Genomic DNA, 22,694 nt, shown 5'->3' on the forward strand with positions numbered 1-22,694 from the left:
AGGACTGACTTGCACAGGGTGTAGGAGTGCACTTTGTCTCGCCCACAGACTTAATAGAAGTCTGAGGTCTCGCCAGCTTGTTTTTCAGAAAAGTCGCTGTCTGAACCAGGAAACAAAATGCTTTTGGCAGACAGTCAAGTGGAACAACCGCTGAAGTTTTATGCGATACAGAACTCACAGAAACAAAGGAGTGCCCCAAGCACATGGTTTGAAACTAATCGTATTAGCCTGCTACACAAATTTAACTCGATATCCATTGAAACCAGATGATATTCTCGTGGAGAATTATCCACCCTCAACTTACCCCACAATCTTAGAAAGTACTAATGAACTCGTTTTACTTCACTGCAGCGCTCGAGCCATGGCTGTTAATCATTGTTTTGTCTTTTTCGTTTGATGTTGACGATTTTGAATGTGGATTAGGTCCTGGGCTTGTCAGTATTTTTGACCTGTAGCTATAAAGCAGTGGCAAAGATGATGGTGGTGAAACGAAATAAGAGAATATTTGCGGGGTCACGATATTGTGACCTTGGGTATTTTCCCCTGCATCAACAAATTACATTCGTTCCATAACAGCAATGGGGGCGGAAAGCTCCAAAGGTGGCAGATTGCCCCACCTTGTTTGTGCAGTCTTATCTACACAGGGAACAACATGCAGTCATCGTAACATCCACACCTGATGAAGTGAAGCATAAACACACAACAGCTCGTTCATTCCCCACACCTGCTGCATTCCCTCCCCAACTGACTCACGATGACTATACTGCTCAAAATCATTATTTTCGCCCGTGTCTTCAAGGCTTTTCACTTGTACAAATGCTCACGCTGAACTGTATATCATTGCCTTCTTTATATCTGTTACTGCTTATTTCTAGAAAGCTGTTATTTTCTTGCTGAAACATCACATTTGGATCTGTTCTTGCTTACGATAGACTACTCAATCCTGATGAAATGCAGCACACGACAAATACGTAGCTGCTTCCTGAGAGTGCATAACAGACCCTCCACCTCTTCACGAGAGTGGCCAACAAATTCTCTCTTCACTCTCACCAGAAAAGATTGGCCATAGCCTGCTTAAAGTTACTATCGACTGTCCACAGACAATCCAGATAACTTTAATTAAATATGTCTCACCACTACTTTAGAAAAAAAATGTAGATAATGTGAGCTTCGTTGTGAAAAACATGCAAGCTTACAAACATACAGTCTGTGGATGTCCATTTATTAACCTCATTTTGTATCGCCATTTTCACAGGCTGCTTCACGATTTTGTGGCCATACACACTCCCTGCCATCACCTGCACATAATTGACGATTAGAGAACGCAATACCAAATGTTTATTTATCAAACGATCTGTTCACAACAATCCTGCAGTTACTCAGTAAGCGCCATTTCACATGCCTTGAAAATAAACTAATGAAACCTACGACCACTTGAGTATGATGGTGGAAGTTTGGTGTTATGATTGGCATGGTAGATCTGTGGTTAGATGGACGGTTGGGTGTTTTAAATGTTGAATAACTGATAAGTATACGGAGGGGCATCAATAAAAAAAAGCAGCATTTTCTTATTTTAATAATCATTTGCAAACAGCATCAGATGCATTGACGATGTTATGCATTTTACAGTGATCACCCAAAGTATATTCACACAGAATACAGATGACTTGTGACATAAAAGTATAAATGAAGCTGTCATGCTGCCCAGTGTAAAATCGTTACTATACACGCGAAGATAATATTTTTTTATAAACCATATGGAGTCAACTAAAACAGTTTTTTTCATTAAAATGTTTGCCTTTCGCTGAATATCATGAAAACCAGTGCTTCATTCTGTAATTTACTAATTTTAAAAAAAGTATTTAAACATATTTGCCACCAATTTTGGTGATCACTTACACTATGTTAGGGTGTGGAAGTCCGTGGGAGGAAAGAGTACCCCCCACAAAAAAATTCCCTCCAGGATTCGTGATTAATGATGCTCTCCACTTATAATTGAAACAAATTTTTGCACTATCAACTATCAGAAACCAGAAAAAGGACAGGCTATCATTACTTTTGCACTTTAGAAAGTTATGCAATTTTCAATTTGAAGTGCTCATTCAAACGGTTAATTAACGGAAATTTTGGTACGTGTTCATTTTTTTTTCATTCAGATAAAGAAATGTGGAGAAACTTCTACTGACACTCTTCTATTCCCCCACAAATGAATCTTCCATGCCAGCACCAGAAAGGGCTGGGCACACTTAACGGAGAAACATGACAGCAAGACTGAAGCATTGTGAATGGCTCTTCTCCGCAGTCTGATGAATGTAATAACGATCATTTTATAAACTATACAGTCTCACTGACAAACAGGTATGGGAAAATGCAAAAGATTACAACATCCCTGCACCAAAAGGCCCAAGAGGAGAGGTTGGAAAGTTTCCTGATTTTTAATTTCCTTTTTATTTATGGAAGCCCGATTGTGCCTTGTTAGTCTTACGTGTGGGAAAATTAAATGTATAAATAAAATAATGTTTGCACCTATGCAGGAAAAATGAAATTTTCCTGGATACTTGCCAGCCGACCGACATTACGGAGTTTAGGGTAAACAGCTGTTTTCGAATTACTGCCCCTGGATGTGAAGTTAGCGGTCCCCTAGTGGTTCATCCGGTGCACCCACCCTCGACCGCTATGTTAACAGAGAACAGCAGTGTTTTCGTCGGTTTCATCAAGCAGACGCGGAATAGGCTGGGAAGCATTCGCTTTGGGTCGTCGAAAAAAGATAATTTACAAGTAAAATGTAATTCATTTATCAGACGATGAATAAGCGAAAAAGTCTCTTTTCCTTTGGAGCAGAATAGAAACGTTATGTTTTACTACTTCCGTTGTAGTTGGCAACCACAGCAGTTGCCGAATGAGACGGTGTTTGATGTTTCCTAGAGGTCACGTTAGTAATGAATGTTGAGCTGGAAAAGCTGGAGAAGACTCGTTTAAGCAAATAATGCAGATTTATTACAAGAAGAAATGCATCAAAACTGGCATTAAAACTGGCATCAAAAGATGCTGACAATACTTTAAAAATATAATTACAGCGCTAAGAAACTTTGGTGTTTATAAATTCTTCCCTCATAGATTACCTGGGTGCATAGGGGAAAAGAGATGTGTAATTCAAAGAGTAGCCTTAATACATGGTTACAATCTTAATACATGGTTACAATCTTACAATCTTAATTTCATACCAGTAACATAAGGCAACTGCAGTTCACAATTTTGCGTTGAAACCTTGTTGACAAATGTTTGATTTTAGCTAAGGTAGTGAGGAAGAGGCGGGGGGAGGGTGCGAAAGAAAATTATGCTGCCCTATCCACAAACAATATGTATAGGAATTGCAAGAGATAACTTTTCCCCTTCACATCATCATTTTGTAGATGTACCAATTATTCTTATACATGCAATCACAAAGGCTACAAAACTGCCTCTCCAGTATAGTTAAAACCATAATTCTTCTCTCCTTCCCTTAACTGCGACTGGCTGGACCTAGAGCAAGCCCACCCACCTGTCGAGCAAACCTGCCAGCACCACTCGAGGGTTGCATTGGAAGGGGGGAGGAGCCAGAAGTGGGAAACGCCTAGTCCGGTCTTGTACCACCCTGAGAAGATTTCCTAGTAGATAGCCGGTACACTCCTTCAAATTTTCTTTTGCTTGCCCTGGCGGCAACCATCTCACACTGGCAGATCTGGTGGTGTTCACAGTGACTTTGCTCTTTTCTGTGCTGATTTCAACACTGCAAGGCAGTGAGCTCATCCAACAATTTTTGTAACTCGCTGACATGGAGGTATGATGGCCCTGGAGTGAATCCTGCATGATGCACTCCAAGTAGATGTTAAACAACACAATACTGATCAACTTTTTCATGGGGCTTGGTGAGACCTACTCCTTTTTTTTTCTATAGCCCTTACCCCAGAAAAGCATCACAATAGTTGTGCGCGGCACATGAACATCTATAATAACCTCGCTGCAGCTACATCTATAATTTACCTGCAGCTTGAATTACAGATGTGACTGCAGTTGAAGAAACAGAAAACTTGTAAACATTTGCAGAAATGCCTATAGTAGCTGCATATGCATAAACTGCTTATTAACCAGAGCTGACCCATTAACCCCACCTCTTTCCCCCATTGAAGCCACAGGCCTCAAAAACTGGTCAGCTGTATTTTTCCAGCTATCTATAGAGTAAGACATTTCACAAAAATTATGGATGCTGTACTCTTTTATTTAATGTTTTTTGTACAAGTTCATGAACATTTAAAATAATTTGTTTCATTCAAGCACCAAACCACAAACACAGATATGCTCACACTTCACTTTAGTGCAACTATTTTATCCAGGTCGGGAACAAGAAGAACCAATGAAAATTATTTTTTCAAAATGCTTTCACACATTTCCCCACTGCCATACAAACCCAGAAGCAACAGCAACCAATTTGGCCTGATTTCAGTATCTTCAGGAAAAAACAAAAAAAAAAGGACAAAACCAAACTCTGCTTTTCCTCCCTACCTCAATGATCACCCCAGGTGTCCTTTTTTTAGTCCATTTATATTCATAATGCTATACAGTAAACAGTCTCTCAGCACCTCTGTGAAGATACTAGAACAGCTGCATTTCAATCCAAGTGGGGCAATATCAGGGAAGATGAATCCAAAACTTCACTCTAGCTGCATGTCGATCTATCAGCTGGCTAAGCTGCTCTGTACATGGATCTATGTCTGCCTCTGGTGGCAATTTGACTAAAACCGCAGGTGAGGCTTGCACTTTGCCATATACCTAAACATAAAAAAGAAACAACACACACAGTGTAAGTGTTGAAACAATGTGAGAAGCTTTGTAAGAATGTCCAGAATAAAAGGTACATTAACATGGGGTCAAACACTGTGAAAAAAGTCATCAGATAAAGATGAATAGCCATGCATGCATAACTAGCAAACATGCATCTTATGCATAGTAAAGTGGTGATATACCAAGAAATCACCCCCAAAACATAGTAAATTAAGCCAACATACTTATCCAAACTCTCCCAAAACTCCTGCAGGGTGGCACGATCCAAGTGACGACGGTTGCGATCCAGATTAAGAATATGGACGGACCATTTTTTCACATTTGCATCCAGGGGCAACTCCTTCCACTTCAGGTGAAAACCACGGACTGCATTAACAAACTGCTGGTTGTACAATTTATGTGACAGCTTTGCATATGACAATAGTTTTTTTTATTTGAAGTTATTAATACATGGCATCACAATGTGATATATACAGTTCTAGAAAAAGATGTACTTTGACACAATTAACTGCTTAAAATAAAAAATTTCATGTTGAAAAATTATTTTAAAATAAAATAGCATACTCAATAAAAATTTTGCTGTGGTACCATTTTTTTTCTATCTCAAAAGAAGCTAAGATCTTCTGACCAAAAACATTTCACTTGCCAAGGAGGCCAGGATTCATAACTCACTTCGTGAAAAGATTTCAGTCGGGTTTCCATCCCACGGCCATCCTTTAAATTGCCAGGCAGGCCCTTGGACAAACACAGCCACCACACGATCCCTGCGAAATATTTAAAAATATTGGATCCAAGCATTTCAAAACAAATATCAAGAAATCAGTATGCAATAGTTGCATAGAAAAACTCAAACTTTTCAAATGGTTGACAAGACATACCAGTCATCAGGTGTCAACTTAGTGGGGTTGTCAATGATTCTGTAGGGCACAGTCAAGCCACCATCTTTGCGTCGATGAATCAACACCTCACTGTCACGTTTGCTGCCTTGGGCTTTTTTATCCTCAGTACTGATAAATCTGTCAAAACCAATTAAAAAGGTGATAATGTTTAATTTTAATCTGATAATAATCTGAAGGAATAAGCCACATAAACTATTTGGGGAGATTTGTAAAGTTACTCTCTGCACTTGATAATGGCTAGAAATCTAATATTTTGCCTCTTAAATTTTAGTAAATGCATCTCCATTAATAACAAGCTTCTTCTGATTGAATAGTTTTTATGCATGAGATCCATCATAAGGATTTATATCTTGCACTAGTGTCATCCTCTGACGTGTAGAAATAGTTCAATCTGCAAACAGACAAAAAAGAAGAGAATAAAGCTTACTTTAGATCTTGCAAAACATCCTTGCAGTTTAACATGGTGATAAGTGAGGTGTTGGCAGCAGGGATAATAATGATGGGTGTACGTGATCCTGGAAAATTAAACGAAAAATTCATTTCTGCCTACAGTCTGAAACTTTTATTATAGGCACAAGGATAAGCAAATACAGAAAAGATGAACGATGACAATGGTCAGCTTATGTGCCATATACATGTAAGAGAAATGAAAGAAATGTGTGAAAGAGAAAGGTAAGAATTCAGACATGATGGAAAAGACAGACACAAGATAAATGAAAGCTCTTAATTTTTTTAAATGACTAGCCAGTTCAGTAAATAATTCATCTTCACAAAAAAGAAACTATGAAAGTAGTAATACAGTATAGCAAACTGTAGATAACAAAACAATTGACATGACTGTGATACATAAAATAATGCTAAAGTAACAATCATTTCAGAGTGAGAACACTTTAGATGTAACTGAAATGAAAGACTGACCTTTCTTCTGATTTGGGGGAGGCCGGGCTTGTGAGATAGGCCTTGGCTGAGGCTGAGGATTCTGTGAGAAATTATGTGAGGATGGCTGTGGGGCTTCTTTCTTTCGTGTCTGAGCACCTTCTGTCACTGACTTGAGCGTCATACCGTGGAAAGTTCCCATTGTGTCGATCTTGAGTCCAGCCGTTTCTGAGACACACACAAAAAAAAACATTTATCACTAATCAAACATTTGTGGAAAGCAGTAAAAGCACAGCACAGCAATTGGCAGAAATTAGCCTACTGTCCATGACATACTTGTGGACTACATTTGGTTGGCATTTGTTCGGGATCAATTGGTCAAAAGCATGTTTATACTGTTCATCCCTTTCTCTATTCTGTTACTAGTAGCTCCAAACTAAAGAGGGAAAAAAGACTATTATCTCAAAGAAATTGCAACATACATTTGCAAGAAATCAAACTCTGAGGCAGTAGCATTGAGAGAAAAAGGAGGCACTGGTGTTTTTACAATGAGCCAGCAACTAAGCTATATTTTAACAAAGCAGCCAGCCCTGTAAAAAGTGTCGCACGCAAGAAAAGAACAGGATACCCAGGAAGCCTGATCCTTACTGTATTGGTGACAAATGCTTCACTCATCTGTCACCGGCCTGCTCAAGAGGGGGAGAGAAAGAGAGCCATCACACCATGACTGTGTGGTGGCAACTTTCATTCCCACCTTTATGAGGTGGGCAGTCAAATCTACTGCTTGTAAATACCCTTGCTTCTAAAATCTATAAATAAATGATTTTTGAAAAATTTAAAAACCTTGATATTTTGAAAACATTTTTTCAAGAGACAAAAGAAAAAGATGTAAGTGGAAAACTGAAAATATGATGTGATTAGCATACCTTCTTTGCCTCGGAATCGTTCTTGATCGTATCTGTTGTAGCCGGCAACTGGTTGAGGGCGTGGTGCTGCCACCTACAGAAAGACAACTCCTTCACATCACTTCAGTCACCAAAGGATCTTAATGACCTACCAACAGCAAAACTGATTTTCTTTTCTTAAAATGAATGGGTTTAGATCACGATAGCTAATAAATGTAAGCTAATACTTCTTTAGGCAAGATAAAGGCCTTCAAACAGTAACATGTAAAGGAGGTTAATTCTAAGATGTCATGTAAGAATGTGGACACCCTTATCTTGTTTAGTCTACAGCCGATGGCAGGAATATCTACATATCTGCTTTCCAACACAATGCCATGTATCTGAGCTCATTCTGTGTGCAGACGAGAATGTCACTTTCAAAAGGGTGACATATCTTTGGGTTTGTTCTGCAGATGCACAGTTTTATACTTTTCGCATCGAGGTGTGAAGTAGGCTTTTACATGCTATAAAAGAAGTGAAAGCATCACAAGCATGTCTGGGACCTTACCACAGGAGTTGTTGGTACAGGATTTGGGTGGTGATGGTGAGGACGCTGAACTCCTTCCTCTCTTGCTTTAATAGACTGGAGGATGCTGAAGATATTCTTGGCAAAATCCTGCAGCATATCAGATAAAAACTATGGATATTCTTTTATACTTGTTGCATATGTGTGTTTGTGTATGTGAGAGAGCCGAGGTGTCATTAGTGAAGCTTTTTATGCATCTGGTTATAGGGGTTTTGGAAGATTTATCACTAACACAATATAAAATATGATCTTCACCTTGCCCATACTTTGCAGGATGGTTGTGCGAGTGCGCCAGTGACGCTCACGGCTGACAATGTCACGGGTAACATCAACCTCGGCATCCACAAAACTGCGCTGCTCCAAAGCTCCTGCTTGAATGTCATCATCTCCTTTGATTTTTGTTCTTTTGATGGCTAATCGCTTTGCCTTGATAGCTGCAATCTTTTCCAAGGGCATAGCTTCTAACATAGATGAAGTCCTGCAGATATAAGCTTGAATTATTAAGAATTCCATGACAAAAGCATTAAAGAAATTAATTACACTTTTACAATTTAAAGACATATCTATAAACAGATTACATTTAGTTGTAATGGAATTCAAGTGATTATGCACTATTCCGGCTATGGCATCAGCCTCTGATTATCACATATTATACACATTCTGTCACCTGAAGAAATAAAATGTATGCAACAGTTTATTCACCCTAGCTGTGTTGGAAGCACAGAGGTCTCACGTCCACCATCAATCTTATTGATCCAATTTTCCCTGGCTTTCTGTACTTGGGCTTCCTAAACACAAAACAATAAAAAATTCAAGCTGCATCAGAACTGAGAGGTTTATAAGCTGTCATCTGGGAAGCTTTTTGTGTTGTAGTTAAAATGAAAAGGCTGGGTACCTAAATATGTACAACACTTTTTTACTAAAAGTTCTCCATGAAACCTTTTTATTGATTCCATGAGTGTATTGTGCAATCGCACACCTGGATATAGATAGCGAAAAAGCAGATCAATTTCAAATCACAACAAATTGCTTTAATAATATTGTTTGTTGCTAAAAATTGGGAAATAATGCAACCCTTATAAGGACGCAGCATTCACAAATGCACTACACATATTAATAATCAGCTATCAAATGTCATGTAAAGCAATGGTTCCACTTTACTAAAGTAGAAAAAATATGGTGGACCACCAAGGCCTAAAATGACTCTGTTCTTCATTAATTAAAATGTTAATACAATCAATGTAGTTATTTTTTATGAGATATTAAGGTGATAATATCTGGATCAATGTTGGAGAGTTTCAATCTCATGTCAGATTGGGTGCGTGTCACACCACAGCCCCAATTTTATACCCATAGCCTTTACTTAATCTTGAATGTTCAAGATTAAAACATCTTTGCCCTGCAAGGGCTATGTTAAGCGCATTCAGACCGCTAAAAGTGACAGCAAGGTACAGCCATGAGAAAGCCTTGAAAAGTCACGTATGCAATTTGACAAGTGGAAAGCTTGATGGTCACAGTTGCGCAAACAAATTTTAACCTCCTTATCCAATTCAAACAGACAAGTGAGCACTTTTCTATGCGACAACCAATGAACTTCGATATGGAAAATAAATTTGGTGTTCAACACAGTTTCCATCAGATTAAATCTAACTTGTGGCAGCGTAAGCATAACAAGTGACACAAAAATTAAAAGTAAGGATGTGCACTGCATTACTAAAAGTAGCGGATGACACGAACATATGACGCAATGCTCGCACTGTGACATAAAGACTTAGTTGGTAAGCAAGCATTTTATGCAAACGAGCAGTTGGACATTGATAAAATTAAAAATTGCGTGAAATCAATACTGGACTAATCTGGCGATTTAAACATCACTTTCCTGACATATGACGACTGTCACCCTTGGACCACCTGACATGCATGCAGCCTACAAGTGGTCAGAGGACCACACTTTAAGTACCACTGATTTAAAGTCTCACCTCCAGCCGAAGCCTTTTCTGTGCTCCTTCTGGAGCTGTGTCCTCTGCTGTACGCTTAACTGAATAATGAAAATCAAAAAAGTGACCATAAAATACCAATATCATATATGTGAGTGGTGTATAATACATATATCCATCCAACTTACAACCCCCTTCCTCACACTTGAGATGATTCACCGAAACCAGAAAGCCATCAGTCATAGCCACAAAGAAGAGAGGTGAACAAAATTACCTTGAGTGGGTCTTTGTGAAATCTCCAAAGGAGCACTTTTATCGATGCTTGCTGAGGTGTTAGTTTCCCCATTAAGAAATGCCAGGAGGTCCTTTCTGTCAGGTCGACGGACGACATTGATGTTGACAGCCTATGATTAAAGTGGAAGTGAACAAATAAATGAATCGATAAAGAACATATAAACATATCCTTGCCTTACCTCAAAAAAGAAAAAGATTGATACAGCAGTTTGTTTTTAAGACTACAAATATGCTTAATAACAACACTGGTTGTATATAAAATTTATATAAAAGCTAATATTGCAAACTGACACATAAACACAAAATCTGTTTACATATACATGGGCTCTGAACCAAAATAGCAAATTTCAAAGGAAAATAACTCACCACTGCCTCTCGCACATACATAGGATGCTGAAGATGGACATGTTTTAGCAGGAATAAAATAGAGTCCAAGGTGTAATACTCTTTGGGTATGTCATCTTTTCCTGTCCTGTAATAATAATAATTACTGTTGTTGAAGAATTTACTAATAGCAATCAAAAATAAAATCTGTCACTTTGATTGGTAAATCTTCTTCAAGTACATTCTTTACACATTTTATGTTCAAGTAACATGGTAACATTTTAAAATGCTTCATAAGCTTAAGGCCTGTGTTTCCTTATCTTATAAACAGCCTCAAAATCGAGCGTGCGTAGAAAAGGAGGGATGCGTGTCCAAGTGGGGTAGGACGATGCTCAGCTTTGTGGGGCTTGGGGTGAGGAAACTACATGCTAACAGTAAACAACGTTTACATTCTTGCCTCCTCGGTATCTTTTTAGAGAGGGCGTCTGTCCTCCTTGTTCACCTGGTTCCGACGCCGCTGTGTCGGCCTTAACCTTGCGTTACCAAGGTCCCACATTCAGTCACTACTATTATTGGAATTACTTTCACATCTATGCTTTGCGTTACTAAAGTTCCACATTCAGTCTCTAATATTATTGGAATTAGTTTAACATCTGTCCAATAATTTTCAGTTTCCTGCTCTATAACAGTTCTGAAATAACAAACTGCCGAAGGCTGAAAAGAAAGGCTGCAAAACTGAAGTAAGAAGTAAACGCAAACATTATAATAACAATATTTATGATCCGATCCAAAATCCTTCTGACAGCAAGTAGTACGTTTGATACCCGAAGACATATTTGGAACGAAAACAAATCCATACTGAACTTACCCCCAAATAACATAGTTTGTCTTTGCATTCTTCGGCCACGCAAACTCGCCAAAGATAATCTGGTCATCCTTCTCCACAATCTCCTTCTTGTTTATGTTGTACTGTCTCAGAATGCTAAGAACATCCGCCATGGCTGGTTGTAGCCTCGCGATCACTTGTGATGACCAGTCTCGCGAGAAATGTTTTGGGACGAGACCTCGCGAGCTTGTCTATGTAAACATTTGGTGTGGAGAGTACAAACATGGCGACGCCGGTTGTACATGTGAAAGAATCAGAGGATGATGTCTCCAATAGCCTTTGTGAACTTGTGATCAGCAGAGCTTCAGCAGCAATCAAAACTAAGGGTTTATTTGTTATTGGGGTATCTGGTACAGAAAGTTTTGCTTTTAACTTGTGCTGATCGATTTTTTCCCCTGGGTTTGAGTTAGCAGACGTCTCATTGTTATTATTATTAAAGAACACTACTTCCTCACTTCGCAGCGAGCTCAGTGCGCTTTATAAAACGAGTACAACATAAAGATATAAAATGGGAGAATGAGGATATGGTCGTCTTGGGAGTGAAATAGCAACTTATGCTTTGTCCATTCAGCTTTGTGTTGCTTTTTCACAATACAAGATAGTACGTAGAATCGTAGATCAACACTCCATAAAAAAATGTAGTGGCATTGGGTGACAACATTACAAATTTACGTGTGCATTTGGCTGTTCTCAAAGCCGAAGAAGGATAGCTTTAACTTATAAACAACAGTTTACAGTCCATATAAAACGAAGAAGCAACAATCGCCAAACAGTACATCCCACAAACAGCATAATTTGCATCGCATAGCAAGTGAGCCTCCTCCTCCCCTTTGCACTCATCTACAGACAATCAAAGGTCAAAAGAAACTGAAGCCCATTGCACATGTGAGGTTTTCCTTAAGGGAACCAAATTAGTGCTTGTGCACTAAATGAGCTGGGCCTTGTTTTTTTGTCTTATAAAACCAGGGAAAAGTACATGCATTTATGATGCTTTACAGAATATTGATGATTTCATAGAAATAACTTAATTTACAGTTTATTGTAATATACATCAGTACCATTTTTCCTGTTATGGTTGTCAATGCAATGCAAAGCCCAAATACCAAGTTTATAGTTGCTCATCTCTTAATTATTCTTAACTCTTTTTTTCAAGTTTCAGAGTGGTAATCCTATCTGAAGTTATGCTTCACATTTCTTCAATGCAGGTGGAAGTGCTGCAAAATTTCTTTGCAATGGTTTGCCCTCTGCTGTTACTGAATGGGATAAATGGCGTGTATTTTTCTGTGATGAGCGCTATGTGCCTTTTGATGATCCAGAGTGCACCTACACAGTCTACAAAAATGGACTGCTGTCAAAAGTGCCTGCTCTTGCTGACTATGTGTACCCCATCAACCCAGCTATCCCTTGTGAGTGTACTGTTTTGAAGGAACCACCCTTGTCTCATTAGTCATCTTTTATTTAATACATTTTTTGCTTGAATATTTCATGCTTTTTATTTAGCTGTATGTTCACTACCAGAGAATTCTAGCCTGGAGCATATTTTAAGGTAAATTACTATCGTATTAAAACTTGCAGAAACGCCTGTAGCAGAAATGGCTTTTGGGATGTTTATGCATCATAAGCTTACACTTTTATTGGCATCACCTCTGCCTTCATCAAATAAAGTTTTGATTATGAAAAATAATTTTGAACAATGCATAGGACTGGAAGATCTCTTGTTTTGAGAGGAGAGGGGAAAAAAACCTTTCTTGTATCTCCTGATTGACAGATACTAATGATCACCACTTATCTCTAAATATCAGTCATAACTATTGCATGCAGAAACTTAAAAAAAAAATCCAAGTTAGCTAATGTTGTGGCACAATCCACAATCTTCGTCATAATCATCATTAGCATTATTATCAACTGTTTGACTTTTAAGTACTTTTTAAAGGTGGCAATGGATAGAGTTAGCTTCAGCTTGATGGGCCCTAGAAATTGAAAGTTAAGGACATGTGAGTCTCCAAGTCTGTAACAAGCGAGTAGGGGAAACAATTGTAAACTTGATGTAATTTGCTATTTGCAGTTGTCTTCCTTAGATATATTACCTTTTTACATCCTCAGAAATGTAGATTTCTGTATAATTTAAAAGAGAGAATGTGAGTGTGAGAGAGAAAGAGAGATTGAATTTGTCCCAGTTTTTATAGTACCTGAACATATAACATCCTCAACTAGTATTGTGAACTTAATTACTAAGATAATAATTTTACTATGTATGCTGAACATACAGATGCAGTACATTTTTTTTTTAAAGCAAGAACTGTGATTTCATGTGTCTTTGTATCCTGTTGGTGCTGTACTATTTTTGGATTTGCTTTATTTTCAGTAGAGGAAGCTGCAGATGAATACCTGGGGAAAATAAGAACTGTTTTTCCAGGAGATGGCATTCCCCGTTTCGATGTCCTAGTGTTAGGCATGGGTCCAGATGGTCATACCTGCTCACTGTTTCCTGACCATCCATTACTAAAGGTGCACAACAGTGTCATTTGTGTTATATAGCTTGATGTGGTTTCTTTAATGAATGAAAAATATTTATTAGCGTGGACACTAGTTTACTATTTGTTTGAGTCATCATAACAAGGAAAAAGACTCCATTTATGCTGGAATAAATTGGTTAGAAATGCCCTAAATGTGTTGTATAAAATTTCAGTACTTGTCAATATTATATAATACAGTAGGAGGAGTAACTTGCAAGAAAGAATTTGATTCTATTTAGCTGAATATCAAAGCACTAAAAAAAAAGTTATATGCACCTGAAGCTTTATATTCAGGATTATTGTAATAGTGTGATAATGAATAATACATAATGATGGGATCCTTAAAAGTTGTAGTTTATGAAAAAAGCAAGTTATTGGAAATAGAAGCCAAACCTTGTGTTTAAAGTTGGGGAAACCAGTTATCAAGAAGGTAGGCCTCTCAGATATGCGAAACTATTCCCAGCAATGTTTTCCCCATCGTTGTCATCAGCATCACGATCAACACCGGTACTCTCCAGCTATTTTATAAATGCACAACATGGAAGACAGAAGTTATATGTTGAGCCTCGCTCAGTTCAGTGGCTGATCTTTGAGGCAGTGGAAAGTAAGGGCTGAACCTTGAATTCCACAAATTTACATGATGAACCACTTACACTGTCCCTGTGGTCATTTGGCCTTGAAACCTTTACCTTTGAATTGTCATCTTCATAATCGTTGTTTCAGGAAGATGAACAGCTGGTGGCACCAATAGCAGATTCCCCCAAACCTCCACCAGGCCGCATTACTTTGACATTTCCTGTCATCAATAATGCATCGTGTGCAGTGTTTGCATCTTGCGGTGCTGGTAAAGCAGACATTGTTCAGGTATTATAAACTAAAAAAAAAGTCATGATTACTACCACTATGGAAGATAGTATTCAAGTACTGAATTTATGATTACTATTACTTCTAGCAGATAGTATGTTCCAGTACCTAAACAAATATCGAAACAAGTACTGAAGTAGTTACCAGAAAAACACCAAGTTGTGAACCACATATACCTCTCTTACAACTAATGCTAAAAACTTGTGAGATGCATATATAAGATGATTTGTAGTTATGAGACTTGTAAGAATTAGCGGGTTAGTGCATATTGAATTTGGGATCCTTTGACCTCTGATGCCTAAATTGCACAAAAGTGTGACATCATTATGCAGAAATAGTTCTTTATATGCTTGCAATTACACATGCTCTTTAGCTCAAGTTTAACAATTTTAACAAATATCGTAGATGTAGACATGTTAACCATAGGTAAAGTAGATATGGCTGTGTAAAAGTAATTCAGTCTGTAATTTGTTTTATTTAAGTATTCCATACAGAATTTCAGATGAAATTGATAGAAGCACAAACAGATATATGTATTGATGCATCCATGTGTATATGTATTTATTCAGAAAGTTCTTGAAGGCAGTGGAGACAACCCATTGCCAGCGGCCATGGTGCGTCCAACTCAGGGTGAAGTTGTTTGGTTTCTGGATGTTGCTGCAGCTTCCAAATTGAAGTCTCAACATAAACTGTAACTAGGTAATCAAGATTTTAGCAAAATATAGTGTTGGAAAAGGTAAAAGGTCTGGATTCTGGTGATACAGAGTAAAACAAACAAAATTGTCCTCAATCCTGGTTGACAGAATTGTGGAGTAACTTGTTGAACGTGAACAAAGTATGTCTAAACTGAATCAGGAATCAGGATTGTTGATACATATTTGCATTTTCAAATCTGCAGCTTTTGCAGGGTCATGCTAATGGATAGTCAATTACTCATTGTAATTAAAAATAAACCCATCTGATTCAAAATCCCATTGGATTATTGTTCAGTTTGATTCAAGGATCATTTAATATGCATGAATGAAAGAGCAATGGTTGGTATTGATGTGCTTATTTTTGATAACTCTAATGCAACGGATGTCCAATAGAACTGTATATTGTGCTGCTGGGAGTCCGGTTTTTTTCTTTTTTTTTGCTGTAGCTTTTTATTTCTGTATGGCATTGACCTTAAATGACAAATTTTGTTTATTGATGATACTTCGGATGGATCTGTCACTTGTTCCTGATGTGATTGAGGAACAAAATTGCTGCGCAGTTTCAAATATCATGTGAAAAGTAAGGATTTTTTTTGTGGAGGACTGTATAATACAATTCAGATTCGAGCCATGTCAGGGATGTTTATCTTTCTACATTTCATTCTTTGCCACAGGAAGTAAGCCATTATATCTAACTCCTTTTCTGTTAAATTCAAAAGCTGAATTCAACCTAAACAGTACAGTTCACCTCACATGACTTCTATGCGTTCATGCGATGTTTCATCAAGTAATGTATATTCCCTTTGACTGCATATATCCGTAATCAGCTTGAAAGCTCAGCGTATAAAGTATCGTCTTTCAGAGCAAAAAGCAAAAATGTCTCCTTGGTACGGCCTCATTTAGGGCCACAGACAAACTACTGACATCCAAGCATTTGCAGAGCACTAGTTTGTCACCTATGTAATCCAACAGCTCATTAAAAAGGGGTCATTATTGACAACCATTTTTGTTTTGCTTTGACTTTTCTCTAAAGTGCTTGACGGCCACTAATTTATTGTGGGATTATACAGTTTATATGCGTGGTTACTTTCTGCTGATTGCTTTGCTCGTAGTAAGCAGACCTGCTGTTTGATAGGAGATTGTCACCTACACTGATTGTAATATGTGCGATGTACAGAGACTGCACAGTCTACTTGTGTAGTAAGATACTTTAAATTGCACAAACTTTTAATGTACCAATGACAATATCAAAGAAAGCCTCAAAATTATTATGAAAATTCAAACGTTTATAGGCCCAGAACGGCAGGTGGTTGACAACAAACGGTTTGCGATGTGCTTAAATACGGAAATATCTTCTTTATCATCGTCACTCTGAATGTGTAGTTTGCGATCACGCAGTCATCAAAATAAGATGACCTGGGTTTTACAGAAAACTAACAAAAACACGATGTAAATCTTGTAAATAAAAAGAACATAGATTCTTAATGGTCCGTGTGACCTTTTCGAACGACAAGATGAGATACGTGTTGTTTGCCTTAATGGACTACAGCGTCTGCTCCTAATTACTGGTGCTTTCCGTTTCCTGATGAAAATTCTGTATTTCTTGTGCTCAGGTCCCTTACCACCTCTACTTCCCCCACCCAGTTGGCTGTAAGTTCATCAGGCTGATGCTCAAAGTTGATTGAACGTTTTACGAAGACTCATTAGTCACCTATAGAGCAAGATGCTTAATTAAGTCGTTTCTTACACGCTCACCAGAGTGAAAGATCATATTAATGTCGAAGCTGCTGACATTTTAAGTTAGTGCAATCATTAGTCTTCCCATCCACCCCTACTCCTCATGCACGAAAAATGCGTTGTCTTTAATTAATTTTGTTTGTATAATACACATGAATCTATTTGCGTCTGACTAACCTGTAGTCATCTGTACCAAATTATAGCTACGATGTCACCGCGGCCAGTGCAAGAAGTTTGAAAATGTCACGAGATATTGCCGTAGCAGCAAAACCTTTGATTTTTTTAAAGATCCTTTAATTGTTGGTAGGAAAGGGAGATAATTTCCAAACTGGCAAAAGCTGATGGATTCTGACAGAAAAGGGTCATACTGTAGGGGAGTGCCTCAAGAATCGCTTATTCCGATGTTCAAAGCCTTTATTTCGCAAACGGTTATTCGGTCAGGTTTTGGGATTAACATTTAAAACAATGTTTACTCACTCGGGTTGTCCTTTAAGCTGGTCCAGCATATTTGAACCAGACTGGCATAGACGATTGTTTGACTGGGTTCGGTAAAGCTTTTATATGGCGGTTACAAAAAAACTTTGGGAAACATATTTGTGAGGTTCAGAACAGCCTTAATGGAAACTAAAGAGATAGTAAGGAGGGAAATGACTTCTCTAATTGCTTTGAAATTTGGGATGCACTGGTCTCAAGCAAGTCTTTCAGGTCCTTACTTACCAGCCCGTATACTCATCTGGGTATATTTCACAGTCGTGACGGTAAGAATCACCGTTTGAAGCAACTGGCGACGAGTTTTTGTATCTTACGTTGATATTGCTGCTGTCAAAGTTCTTTTTCATTTGTCTACACTATTCATTTCCCTCCATGCTCACCATACATAATTCTAGATTGCTGTCGCACGGCAACACGATGCCTGATACCTGCAGGTGAAAATGAGTACACTCGATATTACAACTACATTTCTTATCAAATATCCTTGGTATATCCGATATTACAATTGCATTTCACATCAAATATCTCTTCTAGACCCGATATTATAACGTTCTAATGATATTTGAATCATTTCATATCACATCGGAAACGACTTCAAATGCAAGTTTGAATGAAAATCTGTGAAGGGAAAGAAGAAAAAAATAAGGAAGTGCTTCTACATTCCTTTAATGCTTGAAGGAAAATATTTGGCCAACTGACGTGTCCAGCACCAATTAACACACACAAGTAACCGTTGGGAACGAAGTCATCTTTAAATAATGACCTCTAATTGGTTATCTTGTGGCTTGTATGGACGCCCGTGTCTGTTCGGACAAGATAAACGCACGAGATGGAGAAGATTTGAAATAAATAATGGATAAACCCATCTCCCTAGGGTAGCTACCAGACCGCCATTTTGTGTCAGGGAGTCAGTTCAGCCGTTTGTTTTACTCTTATCACGTGGTTGCCGAGTCGGACATATAAAAAGGATAATGAGAACCGTGAGAACCTCTCTGACAAGCTCAGAAAATAGAGGCAAGATGCAGAGTGGACGGTCTTTATGCAGAGGCAGGAGCAGTAATGGTAAATAAAATAAAAACACATAACAACAATAATTAATGCCCTATTTCGATCTTTGTGTACAGTCGAAGGCACAGAGCAGCACTACTGGACCAATAGAAGATGTTAGAAAAAGGAAGTCCGACTGTGACAGATCGAACCACCCCGGGTCCTGCTAGGCTGGAGATTAAACACAACAGGATATTCCTGGCACCGCTCAATCGTACTTGAGGCCAAGCAAATCGACTAACAAGGTTAGCAGCATTGTCTTCCCATTTGCCATGGCGAAAGTCGCAGATCTGTTGAGTGTCTGCCGAGAAATATTTTTAGTGATTGTCCCTTTGTCTGTTTGATTGTCTTTCTACATTCTCTCTCTGGGTGTGAGTGTGTGCCCGCGCACGTGGAAAATTTGGGTGAGACAGCTCGACTACTCATGCTATATTTCATGTTTTAGAAGAGAAAAGGTTAAAAAATAATTTGAGGATGAACAGTATCGTGTTAGACTAGAGCGTGGGGTTAAAGGGGATGATCTTCTGTTTCTGTTCTGCTGTCAAGAAAACTCTTCCTCCCTGTTGTGCTAAAAACGACTGCCTTCTCTCTTCTTTTCTCTATTTGTAAACCTAATAAGTCGACCTTCTCTTCTTGTTAAGCTAATAAACCCCTTTTCTTCCTGTTGTGCTAACAAGACATCACTCTACCTCTTTTTGCTAAACTGATGATGGCTTCCCTTTGTCTAGTGCTGACAACAAACCTTTTTTCTACCAAATACTCATCTACTTGCTGCATTAACAAAACGACCATCTCATCTCGTCTCCTCATTCTGCTATCCTAAAATGAATCTTGCCTGCTGTAGTAATTTAACAGTAACAAGTTTTACAATGTCTCGCCATCTTCTGTGTCAAAGGACTAACACACGATGCTGAAGTATACCGATATATGTAATTGATATAGTCGGTCATAAAAAAGCGACGCCCTCTAACCACCTTCTGAGCGAAAAGACCTACGCAGATCCCTGCGATTCCCCTCCCTTGGGGATTAACCTTTCGTTATCATGGAGCTGTTCAACCGCCACGAACGATCTGATTGGCTGTGTAACTTCAAAATGGCGGTGGGGGAAGCAATTTGGCGCCTTCATTTTCCATCCGTAGAAATAGAATTGATCACCACTGGCCGAGACAGCGACTTGATTGCAGGTTGAAGCGAAATGAAAACTAACCAATCTCTCACGCCCCCCGGGCTCGTGAGCTTTTTAAAAAAAAAAAAGGTGGTGCAGTTTCGCGACTAGAGATGGGCCGGACGAAGATGGCCGAACGCTGATGAATTGTGGGTAAAGCGGGCGCTCGGCTTTGGCGGAAAATGCGGAGTGGCGAGTCGGCCCAACGAGTCCCTAGTGGACAGTTGGCCGTTGGGCGGTGACGTTACTAAATTGAGCTCTCTTCTCGTTCCTAGGTACCGGAACGTGAAATGAATTCAGCGTACGGGGTGGCCGGGACTGGCCGAGAGTGGACTACTCCTTCACTGGAGGAATCTAGTCAGAACAAAAGAAGGAATACAAAAAAAATAAAATAAAAAAAAAAAAATAAAAAATAAAAATAAAAATATAAAAAAAATTCAGACCCTGTGTATTGCGTGCAGCAAGCTCAACAAGTATGAAGTAGATTCAGAGAATGAACCATCCTCTTACACACTCCCATTCACTGAGTCCATTTTTTTGGTCTTAAAATTGGTTTTAGTTGTCTAATTTTTTTCTTTCTACCCTCCATGCTTGGGTCTTATTATTATCTGTCTACTTTCATCCTAATGGAATCTGTTTAATAGGATAAGACAGTTGCAACCTGTTTGTCTACTATCAGTTCAGTGCAATCAATGCTTTCTTTTGTGTTTGTACAGAATGCAATCGTGGTACACAAAACTTATGCTTCACAAGCGAAAGACAGACACGTTCGTAAACAAGTCATACACTTTTATTTGACAAAAGAAGATATCGGAGACGCTGCCTGACCTGAAAAAGAAATAATCTTATAAAACTACTAGTACATGTTATTTATGATAAGAAATACAGCTACACACTAAATCCAGATCTTTTGGAGGCTTTGAGATGAAAACTTTATGATCCCGTTACAGGCAGAGTAACGTCTCTTGTCAACATCTACATGCATTTCCTTGAAACGCTGTTTGCATTTTAAGATAAATAATACGTGAGAAAATTCATTCTCTGCAAAAAGATATCTTCCTCTCCACATTAGAATCCATATGGATCAGATTTCTCATTTTTGTTTTAAATATCTCTTAAAACTCTTCACAACCTCTCCGTTGTCCGTAAACCACAGACGATATCGTGCCTGGAGACATTCCACATTCCTCTTTGAGGAGTCCAAAAGTTGTCGCTGAAGTAGTCAACCCATTCACGGCTTTTTTCTGTTATCACTCTCTCGTCGTCGTGAAGCAATGTTCAAGTCGTCTGACGACCGTTAAGCCTCTCGCCGAGCCCTCGCCCCGTCGTATTTTCCACCGAGACGAGTGTTCATTGTGGGGCCGCTCAGTGTCCTTGGTCACATCCGGGCATTCGAGCATCCTACAAATTGGAGCAAATACAGTTTAAAAAGGCCTGGAACTGGATGTAAGATCTTTTTCAAACATTTCCTTGGTCCGCCTCGACAGTCCCGTGACGACTTGGGCTGGCGGACGGAGGACGTGGTGGTCGACATCAAGGCAGCTTGCGGATGGTGATTGCTGTCTGGAGCGCTGTTTATCTCCGATGCCCTATGCAACGCCCCCATGGTATCCTAGCAGCCACAATTCACGATGGTTGCAAGAATGTTCTACCTTCTACCCATCATGTCGTCTTTTCTGCGTTGCTGTGGCAACCGAGAGGCGCCAAAGTCGAGAGGGTCTGTCAGAGGCGCTAAGCGGCAAATATTTGCCATCTTGCTCTTTGCAGAAGAGAAACTTTTAACTGTTGGCTTCCCCCCAGCCTCTCTGGGACTTCGTGTTTCAATGTTAGTTTTATCCTAGTAAAAAAAAAACAACTTTTTTTTAAAAGTTATTTTTGGATAGTTCATTACGTAAGCTAATTTCTACATTATGATCAAATAATACCATCCTGTTAGCAACACACAGAGAAAGATCTCACCTGCATTTTGGAGCGGGTCGGTTCAAAGAAGTATGAGCATCAACACCAGATGAATTAAGCTGTAAAAGTAGATGCCTGGACAGTACTGTCAGATGTGACCACACTTCGCCCTAGGATAAAACTCTTCACAAACTACTGTTTGAGTTTTCAAGATACTTAAATTTAATAACCTCACTCGCCATCTGGGACTGTCCCGTTGATTGTGGACGAGAAACCAGAAGAAACTATATAAGCCACACACAGGTGTTCGCTTCCCTGAGGTCTTGCCTAGAAGAGAATAAATCTTCTGAGTTTTCTGAAAAAAAAAGAAGAAAGAGGGGAAAGAACACAGAGAAAAATGTTTAAGAATGAATGGAAGGAGAAGAAGAAAGGGGTGGCAAATAGAAGAAAAAGAATAACATTGTTGTGATAGCAGTTACACAATTGTTAGGAAAGGAGCTATTAACAAAATGAGTAGAAATGTTATTATTTGTTCAGAGCCATCAGCTTGCCCATAGCACCTGGATACAGGGCCGCCGAGAGCCAGCCCGGGCCCCGGGACAGACCTCTCCGGGCCCCTTGTACTTGTAATCGTAAATTATTTTCCCAGTATATAATGTATGTTTACAATTCGAATCTCAATATCTACACTCAAACTCAACTTCTGCATGTGTAATGCTTGGGTGTTCTGTCCTTAGACCTTTCTTTAAAAGAAAAAGAAAAGGAGAAGAAG

At 38.9% G+C, this 22,694-nt stretch overlaps 2 protein-coding genes across 3 annotated transcripts; one reads left to right on the forward strand and one right to left on the reverse strand.

Moving 5' to 3' along the window:
• Window positions 1-1,321: 1,321 nt before the first annotated feature.
• LOC112575141 (parafibromin-like) lies at window positions 1,322-11,657 on the reverse strand. The gene is made up of 14 exons (XM_025256755.1): window positions 11,490-11,657; window positions 10,664-10,769; window positions 10,278-10,407; window positions 10,046-10,104; window positions 8,769-8,854; window positions 8,322-8,544; window positions 8,049-8,156; window positions 7,523-7,595; window positions 6,639-6,824; window positions 6,148-6,235; window positions 5,700-5,837; window positions 5,494-5,585; window positions 5,046-5,187; window positions 1,322-4,809 (listed from the first exon to the last, which is right to left on the reverse strand). Exons 1-14 carry the CDS (start codon window positions 11,618-11,620, stop codon window positions 4,773-4,775), a joined length of 1,599 nt encoding a protein of 532 aa, XP_025112540.1. The 5' UTR covers window positions 11,621-11,657; the 3' UTR covers window positions 1,322-4,772.
• Window positions 11,658-11,710: 53 nt separating this feature from the next.
• Window positions 11,711-20,459, forward strand: LOC112576005 (6-phosphogluconolactonase-like). Of its 2 annotated transcripts, XR_003101726.1 has the most exons (7): window positions 11,711-11,857; window positions 12,713-12,913; window positions 13,873-14,015; window positions 14,747-14,887; window positions 15,457-15,586; window positions 18,936-19,103; window positions 20,299-20,459. XR_003101726.1 is itself a non-coding variant. In XM_025258196.1 (5 exons), the coding sequence occupies exons 1-5, from the start codon at window positions 11,731-11,733 to the stop codon at window positions 15,580-15,582; spliced, it is 738 nt and encodes a 245-aa protein (XP_025113981.1). In that variant the 5' UTR covers window positions 11,711-11,730; the 3' UTR covers window positions 15,583-16,587. The 2 variants fall into 2 exon arrangements, 1 of the variants encoding a protein (XP_025113981.1); XM_025258196.1 differs by lacking the exons at window positions 18,936-19,103; window positions 20,299-20,459 and having other exon boundaries at window positions 15,457-16,587.
• Window positions 20,460-22,694: the final 2,235 nt, after the last annotated feature.

This window comes from Pomacea canaliculata, linkage group LG11 (genome assembly GCF_003073045.1).
Source record: "Pomacea canaliculata isolate SZHN2017 linkage group LG11, ASM307304v1, whole genome shotgun sequence".
Taxonomy (NCBI): domain Eukaryota; kingdom Metazoa; phylum Mollusca; class Gastropoda; order Architaenioglossa; family Ampullariidae; genus Pomacea; species Pomacea canaliculata.